A 26277-nucleotide genomic window follows, 5' to 3' on the forward strand; every position below is an offset into this window, starting at 1 on the left:
GAGGAGAACTTCCATCCAAAATATTTTAATGATCCTCCCAGTTCTTTTCGCACGTCAGCCTCTCGCCAAACTCTCCTCTATTTTAACACCGGGTTTTGGAAAAGCAGAGATCAGCGCTACTCAGTGATTTCTGTACATGTTATTTTAGCTGTTTTAGTCGCATTACTTAGGTATATTTTGCTAACCTTTCACCATTAAACTCACGAACACTTGGTATTTTCTGACCTATGTATCACGTAGTCAGCTATTTCAAGTTTTTTTGGGAGATATGTTCTGCCCTTAAAAACTACAGAAAATGTTTACAGGGATATAGCCTGTGGTGGCAGACAATAGGGGTCAGTCTAAGCAGGTAACACACAGCTGGAGGAACGTGCCGCATCTGGAAGAATCTGACCATGTCACCGTGCACCAGGAGTCTGCGTTGTGTCATCACAGAGGAGAGATTGTGATAATTTATAAGAGATGACCAGCTTCTATGCTATGGTGTGATGTACTCTGCTGGAAAGATGCATAAGGTCTTATATCTTCAGGAATCTTCACCGATTCAGTAGGGCTATAATTCATGGCTAAAAACTGACTGAAGCCAGCTGTCGAAGGAATTAGGTAAAAAAAAAAAAAAAAAATAGATCTACATATCAAAGGCGGTAGTGACCTGTTTCGACAGGTGGCGCCGTAGCACCGCGCTGAGGAAACGTCTGCCCGCGCAGCTTGAATATCAAAGGCTCGCGCAAGAAACATAAAAGTGCCCGACAGCGGCGGAAAGGCAGCGAGGACAGCCGCAGCCGGGACAGGCGGCATCTGAAATCGGCCGCAGATATCGCCCCCTGCATGCGTCTCGTGTTTCCTAACCCTCCGAAGGAGGGAAAATAAAGGAATCCCGCATTGATTTTCTTCCATCCTTTTGTTGGCCCGTATGTCTTTGATTAAACCAGCTCAGCCTTTGGAGCAGAAAGACCATGCGGCGAGAAAAGAAGCAATCCCAGCTGCCCAGTGCAAATGGCTGACCGGCATCAGGTGGGGGCCCAGTGGACTTCGGACCCCTGAAAGGCGTGCCATCTCCAGGCCACCAGAGGGCGACATCGCTCTCGTCGTACTTTTGGACTGTGGTGAACTACGCCTGGTAGTCACGCTGCAAACACTCGCGCGCTGTAAGCGAGTGTCATCGAAGGGCTAGTTGGTTAAGCCTGATATGTATGTATGGCCTGAAAGGACGTTTCTCATGAAAATAGCACCGTGCGGCTGCAGCTCTTCACATGACCAACCAACTTTGCCTAGAAACGTAAATTTTTTTTCTTCTTGTCAAATGATGTCATATTTCAACATTTCCCTGAGCTTTTTGTGAGACTCATACATCCGCGTCTCGCTTTGTCTGGTTTAAAGTGAAAAATGTCTGCAGACATTTTTATTCCTCGTATTTCCCTTTCAAAATGAAAATCCAGCTGGAACAGGAACAGAGGCTGAAAAACAGACTTTGTGAGCGTATACACCAGAAAAAGCCCTGATTGTGAAAGGGGTGGTGGCAGGCAGCCCCACGCGATGCGCTGCCCGTCTCGGGAATGTCGGTGACCAGGAATGTCATTCCCTGCCTGGCTGGGACAAATGGACCTCATTACCACGGGAGGGTCCGTCGGAAAGCAGTCAGTAACACACACAGGGCTAAAAGTCTCCCTGGCAGAATCGCTGGATGATAAGGTCTCTCCATTAATGTGGGTATTGATTTGTTTTCCTGACTTGGCCCAGCTGGCAAGTGGCTGAGAACCTTCTCCCCGTTAAGCTCCTGGATGTAATTTCATAGGATAAAGAAAAGGCTTCATTCGGTGGATGGAGAAAACCCAAACAAGGGACTCGAGCGGCCGATCCACCGGCGCTTTGAAACCCCAGGAACCAGTGCGGGTCAAATCCTCCGTAATTTATGGGCAAAATATTTTTTTTTTCTAAAACATCAGGGAATAATTTTGACTTCTCTCTTCTGAGATTTTGTGATATTTAAGGCCTTATTGCCATTGGACAGACAAGAAAGGTCTCTGCGTCACTTTGTTTGTAATAATGCACCAATAAATTGGAACTGGACTGTTTAATTAATCGCTGCTGTCTGAGTTGGTCCGGTTTAGTGAGGAAGTTGCGTGTAGATCTTCATCATCAAACCAATCAAAAGCTAAAGGACACTTGTCATTACTATTACTATTACTAGTCTTAATTTAGCTAACCTTTTCAGAATGACTTCACTATGACATAAATCTTGCTAATGCTGCATAGATAAATACAAAAATAAACAGATAACATTCCCTGACAACAGTGACATGATGAACGCAGCAGTTTGGACACTTCAAGCAAACCTTTGTTACGGGATAAAACGACAACTGCCGCCAGAGGCATGACCATTTAATGAGTCGATGATTGGCAGCGGAATGTAGGGCAACAGGCCGGCTTTCGCTGCGGCATTTTAGGGAGAACAAAGAAGGTGACTGGAGGCAAAGGGGAGTGTTTAAGGGGCAGAAGCGGTACAATGAGCAAAATGTGGACAGGCCGGCTCACCGCTGACAGTAAAGAGAGGGAACCGGAGAAATCGCAGAACTACTTTCCTGTGATCCATTAACTTGCTTTGCGCACAACACTTGCTACAAAAAAAAAGGCAACAAAAAAACATTGCGCTTGATTGAAAGCTAATTAACTACAGCATTGGAGATGGTCGCATCAGCAGTTCTGTATGCACAATATTTTAAAAAAGGGCAGAGGGAGGGAGGAAACACGAGCTCTGGGATCTGCGGACAAGTTTGAGGAGAAATAGAGTCCTCTGGGGACCAAGACCAGCTGGCAGCCTAACACCCCCCTTAGCTGGGAACGGAATTTGGCCGTTTGCTGTCCGAGGAGGTGTGGGTCATTCTGCTGTGTGACCGTATCTGTGGTGCGAGTCCTGGGGACGTCTGGTCTTCAGCCTCTGGGATGCCCAGTGATGGTTAGTCGGTCAGCCTGAAGTTAGGCTATATCTGGTGTTCAGGTCAGCAGGTTACACTGGGCCCCTGATCAAGGCCCTTAACCACCTTTCCTCCAGGTTCTGGCTGCCCAATGAGGTTAGCAGGTTAGCTTGTAGCGTCACGGTACTCATGGTGTATGCTTGAGGTTCTAGGTCTTCAGGTACTTCACCGATGGTCCCTCAGATTTCAAGGCCGAGGCCGTGGAGGGGTACATCACCGACGATAAGGTGTGGCACATGCATGAAGACATACACTATCACATAAAAATGATGCCTAACCCATTCTGTGTACAAACAGATCCTGAGAAGAGCCTAATGGGTTTGAGAGATTGACCTGTTGTCCCAAGACATTCTTCACACTGCAAACGGCGTATCAGGAAATGCAGCTCATTACATTAATGAATCGCCTGTGTTTACGCGGTTCCATATGAAAGCGCAAAATATAAGAGTGGACATTTTTACCTAATGAGGTACCGGCTTCCTTCTGAGGAGACAATAACTCACCTCAAGCTGCAAATGATTTGGACCGTCAATTTAAAAAAAAAAAAAAGCTCTCTGAATGAATGGAGGCTTGAACAGAAAGCCTCTCTCTGGCTATCTGATACTGACACTGCCAGAACACAGCCTGTCGCCCATCTAACCCCCCCCACTTATTATTATTTATTCAGCTCACCTATATTTTTACCCCCCTTCACACCACTGTATTTATTGTTTACATGCACATTGCACTATGTATATAAACCCCAATGTCAATCCCCCCCCCTTCCGTCTAGTGTTTTGTACTGTAAGTGCTGTGAAACCAGGGCCTCTGGGGGGGGTGTGGACCCCCTGGCAGATTTTAGGTATACCTAAAAACGCTCCGCTTGACCCTCCCACCATGGTCACGGTTCTGGGGAAGTTCTGGCCTGGCGAAGGGGGGAACCTTATCTTTATGTTAACACCCTCCTTAACCTTGATCTGTGCATCCGGAAAGTAGAGGCGTGTGCATCCACAGGGAACGGCGGGAGGGAGGGGGGGGGGGGGACTGGGGACTGGATGCCATTCCTGGGAGACTTCTGGGTCGCCTCTTTTCAGTCGTCTAAAAATGTGCTATTAGTGTGGGGGTGTGTATTTAAAGCTGCTGCATGTCTCTGTCAATATGCAGGCTTTTAACCTGCAGTGTCTTTTTTCTCTGTTGGGGGAGGGGGGCATATTTTACAAATAGAAGTGGAATGAGGAGAGCAGGAAGGCACCCGGAGGGTGATACACCCGCTCCATGAATAAGCACACGGCTCGCGTGAGGAGGACGGACAGCATGAGAAGGGCAAGGAATGTAGATGGGGTGGAGCTGAAGATGGCGGGGGTCACGCATGCCTGACTGGCATGGGGATGTGGGAGATACATCTGAGGTCGGCTTAATGGTGGGGGGGGGGCGTGCGCCGGGCTGGCCACGGTGGTGCGGTTACACCCCCATATGGATTTTTGATTGTACCTGAGTTCTGGAGATCGGCCTGCTTGCTCGGGCAGCCTTAAAGGGGCCACAGCCCACTAGGCCCCGACGTGAGCAATGTGGTCATTACCAACCGGGCCGGTTCTCATACTCTTATTTACAAAGCAGATCGGGGGGAGAGGGACTGAGCGGCCCGTGTGAGTCCACCGGATCAGAACCACTATAGGCGCCTCTTTGTCCATCAAGCTTCCCAGACACTGTGCAATACTCTACAGTATGTCTCTGAGCCATTAACACTGGACTCCTGGCGATACTTTCCCTGAAATTCCCTGCACTGTCACTGTTTATTGTTTATTGTCTATTATTTCAGATGCAGTAAACCTACAATTTTCTTCAGGATTATCTATCTATCTATCTATCTATCTATCTATCTATCTATCTATCTATCTATCTATCTATCTATCTAATCTGTCTGTCTCTCTGTCTCTCTGTATGTCCATCTGTCTCTCTGTACATCTCCCTGTATGTCCATCTGTCTGCCTGTCTGTCCATCTTTATGTCTCTCTGTCCATCCTTCTGTATGTCTGTCTGTCTCTCTGTCCATCTGTCTGTGTTCCAAGCTTTTGCCGGCCTTCGGTTTGGGGTGGAGTGAAAACCAGCCGGGTCAGCTTCTGTGGGTTGGGTCCTCGGCCTGTGCAAATGGCCAGTGTTTTCATGAGGCCACCTGTCCAGCCACGAGTCACCAGCATCAGGGTTAGGGTTAGGGTTAGGCTTAGGGTTAATGTGGCGACATGTTGAGGCTAGCCGGCAGCGGCAGGTGTGGATGCTGTGGCTCTCTGTGAGGTTTAAACATGAATCAGTGGCCTGCTCTGTCCTGCAGCTTAACGAGGAGCGTGTCAGTGAGCATGTGGGTGTGTGAGTCTTTGTAAAATCCTTCGGCATGTATGACACCTTCGGAATCTGCGGTGGCCTCATGGCTCTGATTTGCATGCATTTACAGAGACGTGAACCTGTTTGTTTCAGCAAAGGGGCCATTTTTAGCTCCTAGATGTAGATGCAATGGGGGGTGCACACTTCACAGGGGATGATCTGAAGGAAGACGGGGATTAGCAGATGCACAGGCACACTCCCTGCTTCCATCCACCCCCCTCTCTTTCATTTACTCTCTCTCCTTCTCTCTCCATCTCTCTCTCTTGCTTTCTCACTCTGGTTCCCTCTCCTCCTTGTACAGTCAGATGCTTATATTTTCCTGCATGACACAGAAGTAGGGTATCTGACGTGCTGAGGATACTGCAGAAGCCACTATGTTTCACACATGCCAAAATGATATCCCCGACCTTTTAACCTTTTAATGCAGCGAAATCTCTGCCTCCCTTCTGTGCCTGCTGTGCAGGATCTCCCAGAATTCTGTGCAGGGTCAAAGCAGTCTAACTTTCCCAATCCAGCACAAACAAAGGAATAGGGAAACTTCACAGCAACGTTCAGTAAACTACTGATTATCAGTCTAAGTCTCTTAAGATACATAAATGTGATAGAGAAAAATTTGTTGAAATGTTACCATGGGACAATGACGCTGAAAGTCATGGGTTTAATTAAACAAAATACAGCAATGAAGGGAGCAGGTTTTGGTCAGATGAGCTTTGCAGGTCCACACCCTTCAGACGTGGTGGGAGCTGGTGGGAGGTACATAACTTACACACGCACACGCACACACAAACACACACACGCACACAAACAGCTGATTCTCCACTGGCATGTTTACAGGAGTCACAGGTGAGTCATTCAGTCATCATGTGACGTCTGTGTGGCTCACATCTGTACGTCACCTCGCATCCTGAAAAAGGAAGAGCCAATGTCATTTATCCAGAGGCAGGACCTTCTGACTTTGTTCTTGCCGATTTACTCCACGGGCTGCTTCTTAGTGTCTGAAACTGTAATCGTCCTGATAGCCCTGTTAAGGAACACTGTACGGCATGTAACAAACAGATGGGCCCCCTTCAGAGGGTGGGGGGGTTAGCATAACAGAGTGGTATTACTTTAAACATCATTAGCAAAGCTGTATCGTAAGCCTCCCAAGGAAAGAAGAGACGGAAAGGAGACTAGATCCTGCGTGGTTTCACGGGCGCGTGCTGGTTAAGAGCAGATCGTCAGCCATGATTTCTTTCCTTGCTGTTCATTGGCTAATGAAAAGACTGTGTTCTGCAGTAGGATAACACATTTAATACTCTGAAGTGAACTTAAAACCTTTTAGATAAATATGGGATATAAAGGCAATTTGTGAAGGATTACTCCAAAATGGCCGCCTCACTCGGCGCTCCGCAGCTTCCCTGTGTCTCGAATACGACGACGGTAGAGAGAGAGCGTCGAGGATCCATCTGTCTGCCGCTTCTCTCACATTGTAGCCATCTGGAAGGGATCAGCTGTATACGTGAGATGTAAAAATAACGAATCCGGGCAGTCCGGTGTGGGCACACATCTCACTATAGCGGGAGAGCTGGAGAGATTTGCGAACGGTGGGGTGAAATCCTATTAGGAGGGTGATGAGGCCCAGTCCTCAGAATGCAGGATGGGAATGTAATTTGTCGTCTAACCAAAATCCCTAATTGCTTAATTGGGGTCATTACTTGGGCATCAAGCTGCCTCGTAGGCGTGGTCTAGACTGCATTCTTCGGAGGTCAAACAGGAAGAATTGTCAAATGGGATGATCTGGCCTACGGATAATATCCTTTTTGCGTCACCAGCTGTTCCAGTCACGAAGCGCTGCACCTTTCGCCTAGCTGGGACATGCCCACTTTACCTCTGCACAATCTGGGAATGGGATATGTTGACCTGCGAAGGATCCATTGGTTGGAATGGCTTTGAAATGGGACACACCGCTGTGATGCATTCGCTCTCCGAATGCAGCCTGAGAAGGATGCAGCCCCTGAATTCGGACACAGCCCTAGTGTCCCGTGTCTGAGGCAGATGCTAATTGGGCTGCTGAGTTCTGGTTGGGGGGTAAATGCACTGCTGGAGAGCCGGCTCGTTCGTCATCTACGGGAGGCGACCAGTGAAGGCGATGTGGGCTCCTGACAGACTGCGTTAGCCAGCCTTGGTTCAGTTATGCTGGAGACCGGAGAGACCACTTTGTCCGACCCAGAGCCGGCGACTGGCTACTTCCCATTCATCTCCATAATTCCACTAATTAATCCTTGCTGGGTGCACCTCCTGTCGGCTTGAGCTGTGGTCCTCAGGCCCTGCGATAATGAGAGGCATGATCACCAATCTCTCCAGCCTCACCAGCCCCAGTAAACCCAGGAACACCGGTGACCTACTAGCCAAGATGCTCGTTAGTCTTCCCATGTCTTTGGATGATCGGGAGCTAAATGAGCATCGGTTTGCACCAGATTCTTGGTGTCGGTCATGATCTGGTCTTCTGCTTAAAATGTACCATGATTGGCTCGGTGGATCTTCAGCAGAGGTGTGGCACCTTCTGCTGCCACGCCAAAGTGCTGAGATATTAGGTTACCACCATGCGTGAAATCACTTGTGTCCCAGAGGTCGTTACTCTCAGTACATGTGCGTTAATTGCCATCACCTGCAGGGAGGAGCCCAGGAGAAAGTTTGAACCCAGTCTGTGTCTTTCTAAAAACACACTCGTGGAATGTTAACTACTCCAGTGTTTTTTTCCATCGTGAGACAACCATATCTTTGATATCATTGGGAAGACCTGCAGCTTGGACTCCAACAGTCGCTTTCAAAGCAGCTTGGACACGCACGGACTATCCTCGATCAATGTTCTCCAACTTCTCCAGTACTTCGATCTGAAATCCCCATCCGTCTGCTTCTTGAATTCCCTGCTCTTGCTTTTCAGATGAAAAAGACTGCGTGCCACAGCTCGCTCGGCTGACATTAAAGGTTCATTTTCCCATTGATCCAATTTCCCTATAAATATCCGGCAGTCTTAACTGAGTTCAATGCTAACTGCTTTTACGTGCACAAACACAGGCATCAGAAATGGGCTCTTTGTAGTCGAGGCGGAAAGGAACTTGCGGAAAATCCAATTGTATATTTAATGCACGGCCTGTCAAACGTGTCATTACTGGAGTTCGTTACACGGATAGCTTGAGGGTTCCTATCACTCGAATGAGATAGGCTCCGGTATATTTATGTGATGATGGCGGACAGGTGTATCTGCACAGAATAAGCTAAGTCCCCCAGTATCTCCCTGGCAACCGAGGGTAGCCGCTACTCCTGGCCTTCCTCCAGTGTCCCAGGAGAGTGGGAAGTGAAGGAGGGAGCAGTGCAACCATGTGACTTTTCTCTGGTGGGTGCACGGTGAAGCGATAAGTACTGTGTGTGTCTGTGTGTGCGCGCGTGTGGCGGAGGGAGACAGCACAATTTAGTTAGCAGTCAGAAGAAGGGAAAATTACCCGCTGTCACTGTCTCGCTATGTTAGATAGCGCAGTAATGTATGGCCAGGCATTAAAAGCGGAAAGCGGGATGGCGATTGGACAGAGCAAATATATCGTCCCTGTGCACTCGGGGGGAAAAAATAACAACTGGACAGAATTTATACAGCTCCTGCCAACGTTTTTATGCAGTCGAACCATTAAAGGAGTTGGCGTCTCCCTCGTCCGATCCCCAGCCAAAGTGTGTTTGTCAACCAAATGGACTTTGTGAGCCATTCCGCATTATTGGGCTCCTTAAAGGTAACAGAACGACACACGTGGCCCCCGTGCCCAATATTTATGCTGGAGTTAAAAGGGTTTTTGCTCCGGGGGTAGCGATGGGCATTTTGCAGGAAGTAATGCAATATGCTGTTCATAGATGTCATGGGCATGAAGAGCAAATCCCTGAAAGGGCATGTGTCACAATCGCCGCACGGAAGGACCATCCTAAATCAGGAGCGGCAGATGCTGATTCGCTAGTGAAAGTCACCTGCTTCCATGATGTAATGGTTAGCACTCCAGTGTCCTGCAGTCTGACATCAAATCATGCTGCAACCTTTTTTTGGAGAGGCTGCGTCTCACTGATTGGAAGGTTGTACAGCACCCCATCTCACCCCCCCCCCACCCCCCCAAGTCAACTGAAAGAAAATCTGACCAACCTCAATCTGCTCACAAAATGGCGGAGGTAGTATCAGCCAGCTGGGGGTGGGGGGGGGCACATGGGGCAAACACGCTAATCAGCTCTGATGGGACGGCCTGCCAGCAGTGAGAGGCCTGTATGCCAGCGGCCTGTATCACGTTTAAGCTGAAGAGGCCCGCAGTCACTGTCGGTAGCTGCTCCTGGCTTGAATGTCGAGTACCTTTGGGGCGAATGTGATGGGATTAGTGGGGTACAGGAACGGATCGAAAGCCAGGTGACGACTGAAAGGACAGGGAGCGAGGTCTGCGCGATGGCTGCCTCCTCTCCGCTGATGCACCTTCGCTCTCATTCCCTTCATCACCAGGCCTCCCAGAGCCCAGGGTAGAAGCAGGCTCGGGGAACGGAGATGAAAACGAGCGCTTTGGAAGTCGATTCGAGGTGCTCCTGAAGTATGTTTCTGAGTCCAGAGTGACACTTGTTTCTTCAAGCTAAACGGCAGAGGATTGCTGACCGAAATCCTCTTCATAGTGGTGTGTGTGTGTGTGTGTGTGTGTGTGTATTTCAGTTTTTTTCTTATCATACCTTTTTGTGGTTTTGTTGGGAGCAGAAAAAAAAAAATAGCTGACTTTCCTACAAGAGCTGAACAGGCGTCGTTATACATTGGTTTCTGGTGATTCCTGGGTTTAGGTCCCATCCATTTGGGGAGAGGGTCACTAGATGACCTGAGTTTCAGGTGGCTCACATGAGGGGGGCGAAATTCATACAGAGGGGCGAACCTAATCATTAGCCAATGATATTCTTTGAATTGTTGAGTGACAGGGGAGGGCGCACTCTAGGGCCAATCAGCTTTCAGCTGGGGCTAGTGCCCCTGTGACCCCGCCCTTGCCTGAGTTCCTGAGAAGTTCCTGAGCTGGGTCCCCGACAGACTCTGTTCCTCTCAGAGAGAAAGTCAGCCAGTTGGAACCCGGGGCCCCAGCATGCAGGACACCCAAAGATGTGTCCGTAGGTGTCCTGCCGATTCCCTAGATGTTCTGTCCTTGAAAAACCCTGTCCTGACACCAGAAACGTAATGCAAACCCACAGGTAGGTACTGTAGCTATATGACCAGCTGAGAATGAGGCAGCCTCTCCAAGGATCCCAATTTCAAAACCTCATCAATACGTATATAACATGCACCAGAATCCGCCAAGTTCGCGTTTCCTGGAAAACAGATGTACTATCAAAAGCAGTGACAGGAATATATTTGTATTCCAGTCATGCTGGTTAAGATTATCGGAACTGAAAAGCGTTACATTGGGATTTTTACAGGAACTTCGAAAATAATGTCAATTAAATGGCTCCGATGTGAAACGTGAAACCAAAGTAAATAAACAATAAATCAATCCCATATCACCCCAAAATGTTTGCCTGGGGGGCAGGACCTCATATGCTGCCTGTCATCTCATAACCAGTCTCCCTGGACCCAGGAGGGCCTTAAATTGGAATCGTGACTAGTTAGGCCGAGACCAACACAGTTCCAATGTGTCGTAATTTCACTCAAGGGACCAATGCAGTTTTTATGAATTTGAATCTGATGTGTCTGGTGAAAACGAGAAGCTACAAATATCCAGGGGCAGGACTGAGGACCCAACATCAGCAGCTTATAATGTGCTATTTTAAGAAATACTTACCGAACCTCGGAGAAGCTGGGATGAGAGCATTGAGAATAAACCTGGGCACACACGATATGCAAAAGGAAATGGATTTGACTTGAGATTCTGCTTGCCCTTGTAAGGCTTTAGATATTTGAGAATATGAGGAGATCGAGTGCATAATGCTTGCATGCGGAACCTGTTTTCTGTATTGTTGGTCACTGGTAAGGCAAAACACTGGAAACTGTAAAACAATCACACAAAAAATAAGAGATTAATGGCTTTCAGAGTAAAGTTTTTATTTTAAAATTACCAAAAACGTTTCATAAATACATGTCGACAAAGAATCTTTGATCCCAGCTGTCATTCTTGAAACCCAAAGGTCAACTGTTGGAGAACGATACTAAAACCCGCGATCGATCTCCTCAGCTGGGTTAAGGGTCACAGCGACAGTAAACTCGTGGTTCAGCTGGCACGCCAGGTGCCAATCATAATTTATCTGTGAAAGAGGTAAACATATGAAAGCTTCCAAGGACGGATAAAAAATAAAAAAAAACAGCATGACATCACCAGCGGAACCCGACCTAACAACCAATCAGAGGCTGATGACAAGTACACAGGTCCCGGCGACGTGGCTTCACAGTAAAACCCATATGCAGTCTGGTCGGAATGTTCTGGAGATGAGAACAGTGCTTCATACTGTTTGAGTGGAGGGGGTAGACTGTTCCTGAAATCCTTCCTGCGCCTCGATCCCTCTGGCAAACAGCTGGATCAGCCCACAGTGCACCCTGGGGACACGAAGACCAATAACCTTTCAACACAAAGCTAAGAAACAACATTACTGGTTCTGTTCTCAATCCCCTGACATCCATCTTCACAATGACTGTTGTGTATCTTTGATAAGACAAAAACGGCTGAGTAAAACGGCAGCCTTGTAAGTATCTGCGCAGGATATGTGTCTTTCCTTTTAGCCTAATTTCACGTACTACAGTATTTAACTATGTAGAAAGGCGTCTATTTCCTACAAGTAAGATTAATGTTTTTTTGTTTGTTCTTTTTACTGTCTTTAGCCTCTGTGTCCTCATTACTTATCTCTACAAGCGAGTTGTTTTGTTGACTCACATCAGGAACAATTACTAGAGGGGAAAATGCAACGAAATAATGGATTTCTTTCTTAATTAAATGGAAGTAAGCTTTTAACAGCAGGAGGCCTATTAAATTAAATCCATCACGCAGCCATGCATCATTGGCAAAATACAATTCAGTGATTGGTTACAACGGTGCATTAAAGTTATAATGAATTCTGGAGTGAGTAGTCATAATATACAAAGGTTTTGTCAACCATATGCAATTAAATCATTCTTTATCGGCCCTGGTATCTTTACAGAATATTTAATGAGAAGCCTGAGTTGTAAAATCATAGTAAACAGCTGAGCAACCAGTATTCCTGTCCAAGAGCATGGAATATAGATGCCTGTTCTTGTTTTTCACACACGTAAATGTACTTAATAGCCGTGGATCAGTGTTTTGGTCCTGAGACACTGACTCGCACAGGTAAAGCTAACAGCTGCACATTGGCTTCGTCATACCCGACTTCGATGGTTGCTTGGTGGAGGACCTCTCCATCACAGCTCCACCTGCCCCACGTGGGCTGGCATCCATAGCTCGGGCTGAACTGTATCGGTCTGTCCCCCTTCCACTCTGGCTCCAGGTCATTCCCGGGGACAAAGCGAAACCGGCGGATGCGGTGCACCTCCACGAAGCCCAGGTCGAACTGTGGGGTGCGGAGGAGAAGGGGGGAGTGAGTACCAAACTGTGTTACACCAGTGTCTCTGATATACCTGAGTACTGGAGTTGGAACACATGCATTACACTTGAGTAATGAGGTGGAAATACCTTCATTAAACCTGAGTAGGCTGTGCTGGGAATATCTGCATTACATCTGAGTACCATATTGGGAATATCTATGTTACACCTGAGTATCATGCTGGAAATACCTGCGTTACACCTAAATATTGTGATTGGAATACTTGCATTACACCAGAGTACGTGAGTTGTGGTAATGCCTGTTTTACCCTGTGTTACTGGTGAGGGGACACCTATTAGTGGGAGGGTGACACACACCTGGTCATCTGTGTTGGTGTGGCGGTACAGGTGCCGGAGGAAGTTGAAGTGGGAGCAGTCACGGACAAGAATAAGGTCGGTGGTGCCATCAGACAGGTGGGCGGCAGGGGACAGTCCCTCGGGGCTACGGGGACATGCACAGCTCATGCTGGCTGCGTTGATGGCCAAGAACTTTCCCTGGATCATTTGCCACCCATGATGGTGATCTGTGGGACGGACATTAGAGAGGAGGGTGATTCACATCCTGGGAAGGAACAGCGTTCCACACAAGGAGGACAATGAGTCACAACCTGGGAAGGAACATCGTTCCACGCAAAGAAAACAATGAGCCACGACCGGAGAAGGAACAGCGTTCCATACAAGAATACACAAATCTGAGAGCAGTGTTCATAATGGTTATATTGTTGAAAGCAGAATGGTTTCAAGATCACTATTTCAGAAGTGTTTTTATGTGGGGGCCATGACTATTGGCAATAGTGTGCATTTCATTATTCAGGATTCCTGCGTTATTATACCAACAAAATAATCCCAGCCAATCAACACGCAGTGAACATATTAATTAGAGATGGGTTGTATTGCTTTCAATGATTTTTTTTTTGCACAGAGAACACATTTATTGGATATTTAAACGAGGAAAAACAGGATGGGGCTTTGATGCACATTAGCCCTTGGCCTCTGAAATGGCACATTTGCATTCTGGGAAGCTGATTTGCATGCGTGCTGCCAGGACCAGGCCTGCAGTGTCTGCACTTGTGATATTTTCATTCCAAACAAGTAACAGCAACGGCACTCATTCGGGCAAGGTTTTAAAAAAATCAGAAAGAAGTTTGGCATCGCCGCCGCCTTCCTGATTAAGACGGGCCTGTGCGCACACTCATCGCCCCTCGGGAAACATATCAGCAGGAGCCGGAAGAGGCGAGCTCAATAAATTAACATGTAAAACTGCCAATTAGGGATCAGGGGTGTGATCTGTTGTTTTCGGTAAACACAACTTATCTGCTGCTTACCATAAACGACTGCAAATAATGTTTACCACATTCATGTCACAGTTCGAGCCCCCCCACCTCTCCGGAGGGGATGGGCTGCACCGGTGGGTGCTGAGCTGGAGCGATATTGCAGTGAGTCATGGTCTGATGGAAGAGGAGTCCCTCCCAACGCACAGTGGGAGTGCTGACAGACAGGGGACCGGTGGGAAACGGACATGGGTGATAGACACGGGGACAGGAGAAAGTCTTGGGGAGACATGGGGACAGACTCAGGGACAGGCAGGAGACAGATGTGGGGGATAATCACAGGACAGACAGACAGACTCAGGAACAGATGAGGACAAAATCTGGGACAGACAGGAGACTCGGGGACAGATGGGGATAACCTCATGGACAGACTTGGGGATTGACAGAAGACAAACTCAGGAACAGACGCGGGGATTGACAGAAAACAAACTCAGGAACAGACGCGGGGATTGACAGAAAACAAACTCAGGAACAGACACGGGGATTGACAGGGGACAAACTCAGGGACAGACGCGGGGATTGACAGAAAACAAACTCAGGGACAGACGCGAGGATTGACAGAAAACAAACTCAGGAACAGACGCGGGGATTGACAGGGGACAAACTCAGGGACAGACGCGGGGATTGACAGAAAAAAAACTCAGGAACAGACGCGGGGATTGACAGGGGACAAACTCATGGACAGAAGAGGGACGTCGCGTTCCTCACCAGAAGACGTGCCGTTGAGCTAGTGTGACCCATGATGGGATACACGATGGGATTTTGTGTGGTGTTGTGTTGCAACAAAAAGTGAAAGAGAAGATGTCCCACCTTTGTTAGGAGTTTCCTTGTCCTTCCCGCTGTCGTCAGAGAGCGGCCGGCCATCCCGCTGACAGGGGAGGCACCTGCGTGGGTCAGAATGGGGGGACATTATACATAAGCATCACCGGCTCGAGTTGCCATGTTGAGATTTCCCCGGCAGGCTCTGGTGGCTTTAATAAGTGAGGGGCCTGCCCTTACGTAAAGGTGTCCATGTCCCGCTGCTCTCGCTGGCGCTTCCTGACAGGAATATATCACACAAAAAACCCACCTACCCACACTCTGCAGGCTGATCTTCTCCGACATGGTTTAACCTCGTCTCCCGAACTGCTCCAAAGATGCCAGTGTGGCAGAACTCACCCAGCCCGACACTTGGTTTTGTCCCTCGGACTCCCCGAAACGTCCGTTGCCGGGAGGAAGTATACCGTGCCCTCGTAAGAGTGATGTGCGAGGAACGTGGTGAAGCCTGCAGGCAGGGCGGCGTAGGTTAGTATGGAGCGCGGGTTCCGGGCGAGAGTGCAGAGGGGTTAAGCGTGTGCTGACTGAATGCACCTGAGACGCTGTATCTGACAGGCCCCATCCACCGCTTCTTCTCGCTGTCCATCAGCACATCGCCATAGAAACCGTATCCGAGCATGGATACGGAGTACCTGAGGAACTTGTTCCTGTGGTGGACCGAGCAGACGTCCAGAGCGTGGGAGTCTCCTGGGGGGGGGGGGGGGGGGGGGGGGAGATGGGTGAACGTCAGGCACCTCACATATGTCACATCTCGCCCTTGTCTAGGGCTGTATATGGGGCGGTGGGACTGGACCCCTGTTGACAGCTGATTGGCCCCTAAAGTGCTCCCTCCCCCATCACTCACTGATGGCCAATGATATGAACGGTGGCTCAATTTATGGCCACCACCATTAAAGGATGCTGGAATAGTCCCAGCCTCAGTCACGGACGGCGTAAAAGTCCTTACCAACGATGATGTGCAAGGCGGAAGTCACAGGGTCGTTGGTCCCCACTGAGGCATAGCAGATGCAGTCGGTAGAACCTGGGAAGGACGTCATTGGGTCCAGAGATGAGCAAAAATGCATCAAAAATATCCTATTTTTAAGTATATCAAAATGAACTACAAAGTACAGCCACCAAGCAAAAGTATCAAATACACTGCAGTATTTTGTATTTTAAAAATACAAAAATACAACCACATACTTCTATTCTATATCAGTTTGATCCTTCACACGCAAACTGACTCAAATGGCCAGGCAATACAATGCAATACAGACACAGTACAAATATGAAATGTATATCCCAGTTGCTGACGTGAACCCTCAGATAATGGTAACAATAAATGTGGAATGTTTCTTTTGTAATTTAACTGACAGAACTGCTGCAAAACAGACGCAAATAACTCAAAGCAACAAAATGACAAACAAAACGAAAGTGCTTCACTCAGCAACACCTTAAAGACTTTAAACTCTAATAGGCTTGAATGGAGCTTTTAAGTCTTTTGGTTCAGCTATAGTCTCTAATGGCCATTCAGTAAAATGACTGGAAAAAATCAAACTTCCGCCTTGTGTACACACAAACGTTAGACGCACACGACGTCATCACCCGTTCTTTACCGGGAAACTACAAAGCTACTGAACATCAAAGTATTTTGATGCAAATTACATAATTATTCTTATGAAGTCCAATTCAAACTACAAAATACAATACTGTATTTAAATCATCTTATTTGAAATACAAATATCATAAATCATGCCCGTCCCTGGTTCAGTCAGTGTCGACACGCAGCACCCGAAACAAGGCACTCTGCCTATCTGCCCTTAAGCTGAAACATTTTTAACCACTCTGATTAAAGGTCTTCTGTCTTCTGACGATTAGCTTCTTCAAACTGTAAAAATGATCAGATCGCGGTCCATAGCGCTAATGCTCTAAATTTTCTTGAACAGTGGGGCTGTCCTGCAGCCTTATCAGTTACACGAAGCCTGATTACCCTTGCAACCATATCTCCCATCCCTCGGGGTTTTTAAGGTCCGTCCAAATTCTATTTCAGAATAAGTATGTAATAACCACCCACGCCTTTTCGCTCAAAACGCCTACAAATAAAAAATGACTGTTGAAACGGCCTGTGATGAACAGATAGGCAGGGGAATTACTGAGATCGCTTATGATGAAAACAGGCACTTTATGACTCCCTTGGTGAATACTGTACTAAAAATGGCTGCCTGATATACTTTTATGTGGTTAGCGTGGCAGCCTTCAACCTTACTGACTTTTCAACAATCTGTCACAGATTAAACCTTACTGATTCTCCCTGCCCATCTGCGGATGACACAGCCTTTTAGGGGTGTACCCTTCTTTGAGGAGTGCTCTTTCACAGTGTGAATGATTAAGTATGGAGTAAATAACAGGATAAACAGGATCCTGTGAGTAACGTTAAGGAAAATTAATCCGATTCGATCTTTATTTTAATTAGGCAAAGGGACACAAACGCAAGCACACATAGGTACGGTGCCGAAATCGCACAAATGGCGTGTGTGTCAGACATAGGAAGCGAAAGCTTCTGTATTTAAGCTCATGAATATGTATCGTGTACCTGCCAGCAGGAGATACAATGCAGCTGTTTATTGGAATTAGACTCGGTCACAGCGTGAAATCGCCTGATCCCAAGGCGGGGTCTGGCCAGCCCCCAGGTGGTGGCAGCTCAGTTGGGTCACATTTTTCAGCATTACATGACCCATTCTGATGGTACGATGCTTCAGCGGCGCTGTTGCCCAGGATGTCTCGCATGTGAAATCGAAAAAATATACAGGGGCCCGTTAACGTTTTCTCAGGGGCCGCGGAAGGGAGACCTCTCTGTGGAGTCATTCCCAATCTCAGGCATCCAGGCGAAGTGTCAGCGCAGTGAGACCAAAAAATGCATTAGTGTTTGGACAGCTACATCACCGCAAGGCCTGGGAGCTCACGGCGACAAGCAGACACCGGAGCCGGGCCCCAAATCTCCAGCGATGGTAACAAATCACGTTATCCAATTTACTCTCTGTTTCTCCTATTTACAATGATTTAAAAATGGGGCATCGCATGCATAATGGAAGGGAAATCTGAATGATGGCCCCGTCGTGCTTCCCTTGCCATCTCGGCGAGTGACGGGGGCCGTGCTGTTGCCATGGAAACCGCGGCGGCATGTGCTCCAGCGTGGAATTTAACTTTAATTTGACGCTGCCTCGGTGAATGTACTGCACATGTCGCTGGTCGGATTTTTGCATTACTGGTCTATTCAAAATCTGGAGATTTCCCAACTCTGGCCCGTCAGTATTAATCCGACAGCTCACCTCGAAGTGCGCGCACACACACACACACACACACACACTCAGGCTGAAGACACCTGCGTTTCCCCACAGCTGCAAGCCATTGACAAGAATGCCATCCCATAACAAACTTCGCTCTCGTCTTCCAGCTGACAATGATGACAGCTTGATATCGTGAGGATTGCTACCCAACATCTTCAAAGGTAATCTAAAGTGTTTACATCCCCAGTCCATCTGCAAATGCCAAAATATGCTATGACAAGTACTGTTACCATAGTGATGAAGTTCGACATTACAAAGATGCAACAAAGATGAAGCTATTAACGGCTTTTATACAGCATTCCTTTTATTAATAGCTGATTCTCAGTATTCCCAAAAATGACAGGGTAATTTATAGCAATCCCAGAACTTCATGGGCTGATTCCCAGCATCCCCCAGTATTATGGGCTCTCTCCCAGCATTCCCAGTTTTAAAGTTGTTTTCCTATTGCTCAGACTTTGGCGGTGCGGTACACTCTGCTCATGGCTGGTGCGATTACCTGCCGGGATGATGCCGACTCGAATTCCACAGGGCGCCGGATTCTGCTCCGCACTGTTCTGGTCCACTCCAGCATCTCTCTGGGTCCTGGTGAGCAGCCCGTGAAGGACCTCGCTGAACATGCCATCACCCCCGACGCACACCACGCTGCCGGGCGCGAGAGGAGACGCTTGACACTGAGCCGACTCATAGCAACACTCCGCAAAGGTGGACCCTATAAATACACGACGGAGCGGCCGAATCCCACCAAGATCCCCAAATCCCGCCGCAAGTCCCTCACTAAGCCTTTTGTTTACCGGCTCTGCCCCAAACCGAGAGACTGGGGAAATTATCCGCCAGCAAACAAGTTCATTTGTGTCCTACGACTATTGTGATCCCTGGTCCGGGTGCAGACTTACCCGTCGTACTTCGTTAGGTCTGCATCACTGGCCAAATGGTCCTTGGCATGATCCCTATCTCGAGTTACTATGGAAACAAATGAATCACAAATGCGTCTCCCCTCTGTCCCTCTGCCTTGAGGCATTTGAGCTGAAGCCAAAATGTCTTATATGTCTAAAAATGTAGGATACTTTTGATAGCTTTTGGCTGACTTTAGGAGATTATGCTGACGGGAGTCAGACAGTCATTATATAAAGTATCTTACTGTAAAATGCCTTATGAATGCAGCTACTTTGCTTTATTGCAGTCTGGTCACCATCACCTCAGGGTCAGCAAGCTAAGAGTTCAGGTGCACCTGTGTCTGGATCTTTACTGACTGATATTCATTCAGCGTCTCCGAACATCACGGTGACATTCGCTGGAGGGGGTGTCCACCCCATGCTTCATATAATTGCCAGGTGCCAGTGATTAGTTGGGTCTCTCTTCAAAGATTTCTTCGGATCATTACTGTTATGGACTGTCACAGTCCTCATTATAATACTTTGCCAAAGTCATAAATAGCGGCGTTTTTTTTCCGGGCCGGAACCTGCCGCCCAACAGCGGAGATCATCCATGGGCCCGTAACGGCACCATGTTTCATTAAAATGTTAATGCACGGCGTCGACGGGGACTCACCGATCACGTGCGTGGACACGGAGGCGCGGGAGAAAAGGGGGGCCACCCTCTGCTCGTAAATCTGCTTGGCTTGCCGTTTGCCACTGTTGGGGTTAATGTAGACCAGCAAACGCTTGGGTCTGTGGTCTAGGAGATAATTAGTTATTAAGTCTCTGTTCACTCTGTCTATAAACTCTTTCTAAAGCACAATGAACTTTCCTAAGCTTCTCTGTAGATAACTAAAGAGACTCATCCTTACGGGCGTGTAAATTATTACATTATATAAAGCTGACCAGGGACACATCACAGGAACAAAATGACGCGAGAGTCATGTGGGTATGGGGGCAGAACAAGGAAAGGAGCTATACATCTGTGGTTCACTGGGGTGGGGTCTGTGCTATAAATTCTTTACCGTAGTAAAAATGTGTTCAGTGACTTACAGGTATGTAGGTAATGTGTAAAGTGTTATTGAGAGACATGTGACCAGCCAAGAGCGAAAGACGCTGTGAAAGCACAGGAGCCTTACTGAGAAGGCTGATCTGCTCCCTGATGGTGCTGACCCAGTGGCGACAGGTGGGGGTATCGGGCCAGTGGAAGGTGACGTCACGTGGCCGCCAGTGGTGCTGACCCTCCCTCTCCACGTAGGACACTAGGAGGACAGAGCGCAGACTCTGAGGGGGTGTTTGAGAGTGACGGTGGAGGTGGGGCCATATCAAGGCCACACCCCTCTTAATGCACCACTGTCCAATCCCGTACCTGTGAAGGCACCCTGGCAGGCTTTCTCTTGCTCCTGGGTCCATCTTTGACCGTTTTTGATCGGGGAGATGCCCTGAGCCTCATAAACGGCGATGATTTCACACATGGGTACAGAACCGCTCACTGTGGAAGCAGAAAAGTGCATCATTCTCACCAAAAAAAAAAAAAAACCACACAAACATCCATTGATAAAGCAGGCGAACACACTTCAGGTTTCACTAGATAAAACCATTTGGTTGGACAGAAATCAATAAATGAATGACATAAACCTGGTTTAAACGGACAACAAGGATACCATTATGAAAGAATAAATGTAGAACTATCCATCCATCGTTTAACCACTGTTAAACCACTGTCCCGGTCAGGGTTGCAGCAAAAGTAGAATTATAGTAGAATTAAATGGTACATATGCTGTATTTATGACTGGTATGTAAAAACAACTGTTACATACATAAGAGGAATACCACCATCTAGTCCATTTTCTATTGAATATTCTGAAATTATGGAATTAAACATCCAGTCAAGTCCCTGTCAAGCAAACTACACTCACCCACTGTAACTGTGGCTCCGAAATGAGTAACTGGGTTTTAAAAGTTGTTTGGAAAAAAAAAAGCTTTTATTTTACTTTGTTCAGGCTTTATTACAGGATGCCAGGACACGTAATTGGTGTCTCTGAGTACACTGAATGGCTGTTTTGAAAGTACTTCTTCTCTACAATTGTTGCTATCTCCCCGTAGACTAGCAACACCTTCAGGAGATGACAGACCTTACAGAGAGCACTGAGGTCTTTTTATCACTGCGAAACAGACATGGAACTGCAAGTGAGCCGATAACAGCATTATGGATTACGGCCCCATTATTTGCATTAAAAAGAAATAGCGTTGTCTGACCGAATGGAAACTTTTAAATTAACAAAGCGACAGATGTTAAATAAGTTCACACATCACTTTAGGGAGTTTAAATGAAGGGAGAAGAGAATTTTGAATCCACAGGTGCCACTTGGACACATTCTGAGTTACATTTAGCTGGTTAAGATGGGTTTAAAGTTTGTGAATCCTTGCTCAGCAAAACTGCTTTTATTTATTACTTGAACCAGAGAGAAATTCCGCAACAATGAGATGGTCAGAATAATGTTTGGAAATAGCTTATAGGAAATAGCTTAGGGCTAAGGTACTATAATGAAGCAGCTAAAATCTGAGGCACAACTAGCAAAAGATCCCATTCAGTAATAACGTTCATCACATGCAGAATGCATTGTCAAGAAGTCACTGTCATCGTCAGCTGACAGAAAAGAGCAGGCTTCAAATTGTTTCCTGGAAAGTCATGTTCTCTAAACAGAGGTGTGATCTGTTTCATTTGTATAGTTGGAATAGAACCAAGAGTACAGAGGGAAAGCCAACTATAACTCTGTCTAACTCGCTAAGCCTGTTGACAAACCGGGTTTGTATGAAAAAAGATCTTGGTGTAATTGCACGCTTATTGATGTTTCCGTGGAAACCCTGTCAGGGCCTGCATCCAATGCACCGGAGCATTGCAGCTCATCCCCTTCTTGGCAAAGTTTTGTTTAAATCCTGACCTCCAGAGAACCACAGAAAAATAATCCCCCTACTACTAATGTGGGACCCTTCTCAGGCCAAACCGTGCCGGCTCCCAACAACCTAATGAGACTGGAGAGGCCAGAAAATCCTACAAGCACTAGAGGAAAGTTCACAAAGTCATTTCCCCGTGGCTGACTCTTCCTGTGTGCTATGCAAAACACAGCTCAGATAACTGCCTTTCGCTGGAAATCTACCATAGAATCTTACAGTACGGTGAAGAAGTGGGTCACTAACTGTATCCTATTGTAATGAAAATACTACCCTTCCAAAAATAGAACATTTTCCTAACAGAGAGCACTGTGATGGGGAACAGCAATGTTTCCTCTTCTGGCAGCTGTCGACTTTGCTTAGCTGGCTGGGGTGAGATTTTCACCTTGAGACAAATCTGCACATACATGCACATGTATGTAACAGTTTTATGATCTTGTAAATAGTCTGTATAGGGTTTGCAAACTACCCGAAAGCTTTTGATGTAGCTAATTTCAGTTTATAATGTAATAATACAGATTTGCAGTAAAATTTCTTGCGTAAGCGCCAGTCAGAAAGTGTGTGTCACGCCAGATGTGTGAGAGCTGGCAGCCCTGAAAACAATATCAGACAAAAAAGGAAAGAAATACACAATCTGTATCTTCCACACACCTACCATCGCATTTTGTTTCAAGAGATATAAAGTGTGTCTAAGTATCCAGAGATTCCAGTTAAGAGATTACATAACATAGTCTGTAGACTATGCAACATAGCTCCTGGAGAACATAGTCGGATCATGAAATGCTGGTGTTTAAGACAACGGCATAAAAAGTCCTGAAGTTTTATCTCAGCTGTGACGAATATATCCTTTCTGCTACACATGTGCAGGATTAGTATGGGACTCCATTATTTAGCCTAAGCAATGTGCGTGTTCATTGAGCTATGAAGGACATATCCACCAATTATGAAAAAGACAGTACGTTGTACGGGACCTTGGAAATCTTTGATCACTTTTCAAAAGTTTTATTATTGTTTTGAAAAAATGACAGCCAGCGAATACTAAGCCTATTACTTTCACGTCTCATTAAACTGTTAAAAAATACATTTCCGTGGAGAAAGTAAAGTATATTATTGCTCACACTTGCGTTTAAGTATCATAAGCGTTTAAAAACCCGGAGCGCCCAGTTTACAGTAAGTTACTCCAGTAGAAATACTCAGCCAAAGCGCACAGATATACAATCCTGCACCCTACAATCCAGCGACTTACCGACTTTGAATTTATTGCTTGTATTATGACTTCCAGAGGCAGCTTTCGTCTGTAGGTTCCTCCACGTCAGCCTGATACGGCTGAGGTTCACCTCGAAGATGGTGCTTTTCAGGAAAAATCGGGATGACAGCAGACACTCCGGCTCCTCCATCGCCGCTCTTCAGCTGGAGGTCGGACTTCGTGATAATAGCGCACAGATCGCACGGTCCGCGTCGCCGGTCCCCCAAGGCATATGTACATTCACCAAGCTGCACACCCGTCCTGTCGGATACTCCCACAGCAAAGGAGAAAACACACCTTACTGTACCACGTGTGAAAACCTCGTAATATCGTTTTGAATGAACAAAAACATAAAAACCCATAAGCCTTTGGAAACCGTGGGCTGTAAACCATTATTGGACTATCACGGATGTTATAATTGTTGCAACAACTAAAGAGCACCAATCTCGGTGGACCTGGATTTGATATATTTATTATACGCCTTTTAATTGTGCGTCAAGGTGGATATTAAGTACACTGCAGCCTACGCGACATTATCAGTATAATTAGTCTTTAATGCGTTCGTAAGACCATTTCGATTTATCCATTTAGGCATAAGCCAAATAATAGCGATAGAACAAACTTAAAAGTAATAATTATGGCATAATTTTGTTATCGATAGAGTTGTTTGCCGGGGTGCCCACGGCTCGAACTTCCTTGGTGATTTGTACAGGTTTTGCAACGAGTACAGTATTTTGATTTGGATGACGGAGATTTGAATCACGTTATAAACATTAAGTTACACCTTCAAACGAGACCAAAATCAGTTGTCGTCCATGAACGTCGTGTTCAAAGTAGAGTGAAAACCTTTGGAAATTTATTTGAAAAAGCGCTGACCAAGCTGGCCGATTATTTGTATAAATCATGCTTGCAATTGCAGTAAACTTATTTTTCAAAATCTGACGTCTTTAGAAAATTAAAGGGTGGCATCTCGGAAGATCAGATATACAAGGGATTATTTCTCTTGTTTTTTTTTTCTTCCTTCGTTTAATCAACAGCATTTTGTACCTACAAAAATAATAGAAGACATGCATACAGACACACATAGACAGGCAGATATATAGATAGGTATAAACGATGGATCGATAGAAAGAAAGAAAGAAACTCGCCGCCCTAGGATTTCCAGATTGTCCATATTAACAAATTACTGTTACCCGTCATGTATTGACAAACGCAACTTGTAATCCAAAGGGGCTGTTCTATATTAAGAAAAACATCATGTATAAATACAATTTGTCAAGCACGCTGAAACAGAAAGATGCTGACAGAGTTGCACAAAATGTGTGTATACTGCCATATGCTTAAGATAATTGGTCTGGATAAGATTTACTATTAAAGGGATTAATAATTCTTATTTTAGACCGGCACAGATGGCACGAGCCATATGGTCTCTCAAGTGCAGATACGTGCAAACATTTTCCAAACTGCACTGATGCCTTTAAACCAGTTTGATCGTATGCTATCTTTGAAATGAGCTTTGATTAATATTTCGTGTGTCTATACCTTTAATTTTTGAGCCTCTTCCACTTTGATCAGATTAATGCGAAAAAACCCGACTTCCTTAGCAGCTCTCAGTTTGTGTTTGATCATGTTTTCGTTTAAAAATATGCATGTGCAAGTACCAGATGGATTTCGGACCTGTAATCAACTTCCCTTCGCTGTCTTTTGTCATTACTACTGTACAAAACCTTAACTAGGTAATAATGTAAGGAGTATTGTTAAATCACTGTCAATTAATTTGTTGCATCAATATAATAACACTAAATATGATAAATTGAATTGCATTAACCACTTGTCTTCAAAGGCCACAGTACCCGGGCATTCTCTCACAGGGCTCCCCTCTGAGATCATTTGGATCATAAGAGGGTCCTTCTCTCAACAATTCAATAAGAGATCTCCAATGAGATACCCAACAGGCCTGTTGAATGGAGGTTATGAAGCTCAACACTTTCACAGATGTATAACAAGGGTATTGGACATAGGGTGAGTTTCCTGAAGCTTTCTTAACGCTACGTTGTTTGTATGTTTGGGAAACTCACCCATAGCTGCTACACATGTGTATGGGAACCTATATGAAATGGATTTTTGGCCTAGTTCACAATTGGTTTCTAAATGTGTCTTGAGTGATTAGATTGCAAGCAGACAGCTGAGACACAACGCTGCTTACACGTGTGGCCGTCATTTGTCTCCAAGGTGCCCAGCTGACCACTTGTGTACAGATTCCTTCAACAGTGTTTGCACTACAAGAGATATATGTGGTCAAATGCATCCCAGACCACTACAGCAAGTAGTTTGAGTGATCGGATCTCAATTTGCCTTGGTGGTCGTTTACGCTTATATTTCGTGCGGTCCACTTATGATCTGATTGCCCAAGATACATTTTAAAACCAAGTGCAATGAGGTCCATAGATTATAAGGTATTTGTGATATAAAGTTACATGTAAGCACGAGGTAGACCACTGCAAGTATCCATTTTACATTACAGGTTAGGAGGTTTAGTCAGACTAAATCTTTTCAGTTCAACTTGACAATAGAGGAAGTCATCAATTTTCTTCAGTCTGCTGTGCTGTGAATCAGTCCATAAAAAAAATCCACTACTACATACAGAAAAAAGACACTGTTGTAGGATTCCATTTTTATTTTAGTTTTAGTGTATACATATTGCATTACTTTAATGTTAAAGTATAATTCCTAAATAATTCCTAAAACAGGCAGTGCTGACCCACACTTGGGTATAAAT

The 26277-nt window shown here is 46.2% G+C and overlaps 1 protein-coding gene and 1 long non-coding RNA gene across 4 annotated transcripts; one reads left to right on the plus strand and one right to left on the minus strand.

Annotated features, from left to right (window-relative positions):
• Positions 1-11382: 11382 nt before the first annotated feature.
• On the minus strand, positions 11383-24407 carry LOC111857069 (ceramide kinase-like). Of its 2 annotated transcripts, none has more exons than XM_023837562.2 (13): positions 23499-24407; positions 20667-20789; positions 20437-20559; positions 19932-20057; positions 19277-19343; positions 18880-19025; positions 16004-16078; positions 15592-15744; positions 15400-15505; positions 15052-15125; positions 13229-13434; positions 12694-12878; positions 11383-11892 (listed from the first exon to the last, which is right to left on the minus strand). In XM_023837562.2, exons 1-13 carry the CDS (start codon positions 23647-23649, stop codon positions 11799-11801), a joined length of 1629 nt encoding a protein of 542 aa, XP_023693330.2. In that variant the 5' UTR covers positions 23650-24407; the 3' UTR covers positions 11383-11798. The 2 variants fall into 2 exon arrangements, with proteins under 2 accessions (XP_023693330.2, XP_072566057.1); XM_072709956.1 differs by lacking the exon at positions 23499-24407 and adding an exon at positions 21217-21412.
• On the plus strand, positions 11890-18914 carry LOC140588232 (uncharacterized). Of its 2 annotated transcripts, XR_011989579.1 has the most exons (4): positions 11890-12038; positions 12816-12905; positions 18435-18544; positions 18836-18914. It is a non-coding gene; the product is annotated as an uncharacterized lncRNA (long non-coding RNA). The 2 variants fall into 2 exon arrangements; XR_011989578.1 differs by having other exon boundaries at positions 18435-18880.
• Positions 24408-26277: the final 1870 nt, after the last annotated feature.

The sequence above is a fragment of the Paramormyrops kingsleyae genome, chromosome 3 (genome assembly GCF_048594095.1).
Source record: "Paramormyrops kingsleyae isolate MSU_618 chromosome 3, PKINGS_0.4, whole genome shotgun sequence".
Taxonomy (NCBI): Eukaryota; Metazoa; Chordata; class Actinopteri; order Osteoglossiformes; family Mormyridae; genus Paramormyrops; species Paramormyrops kingsleyae.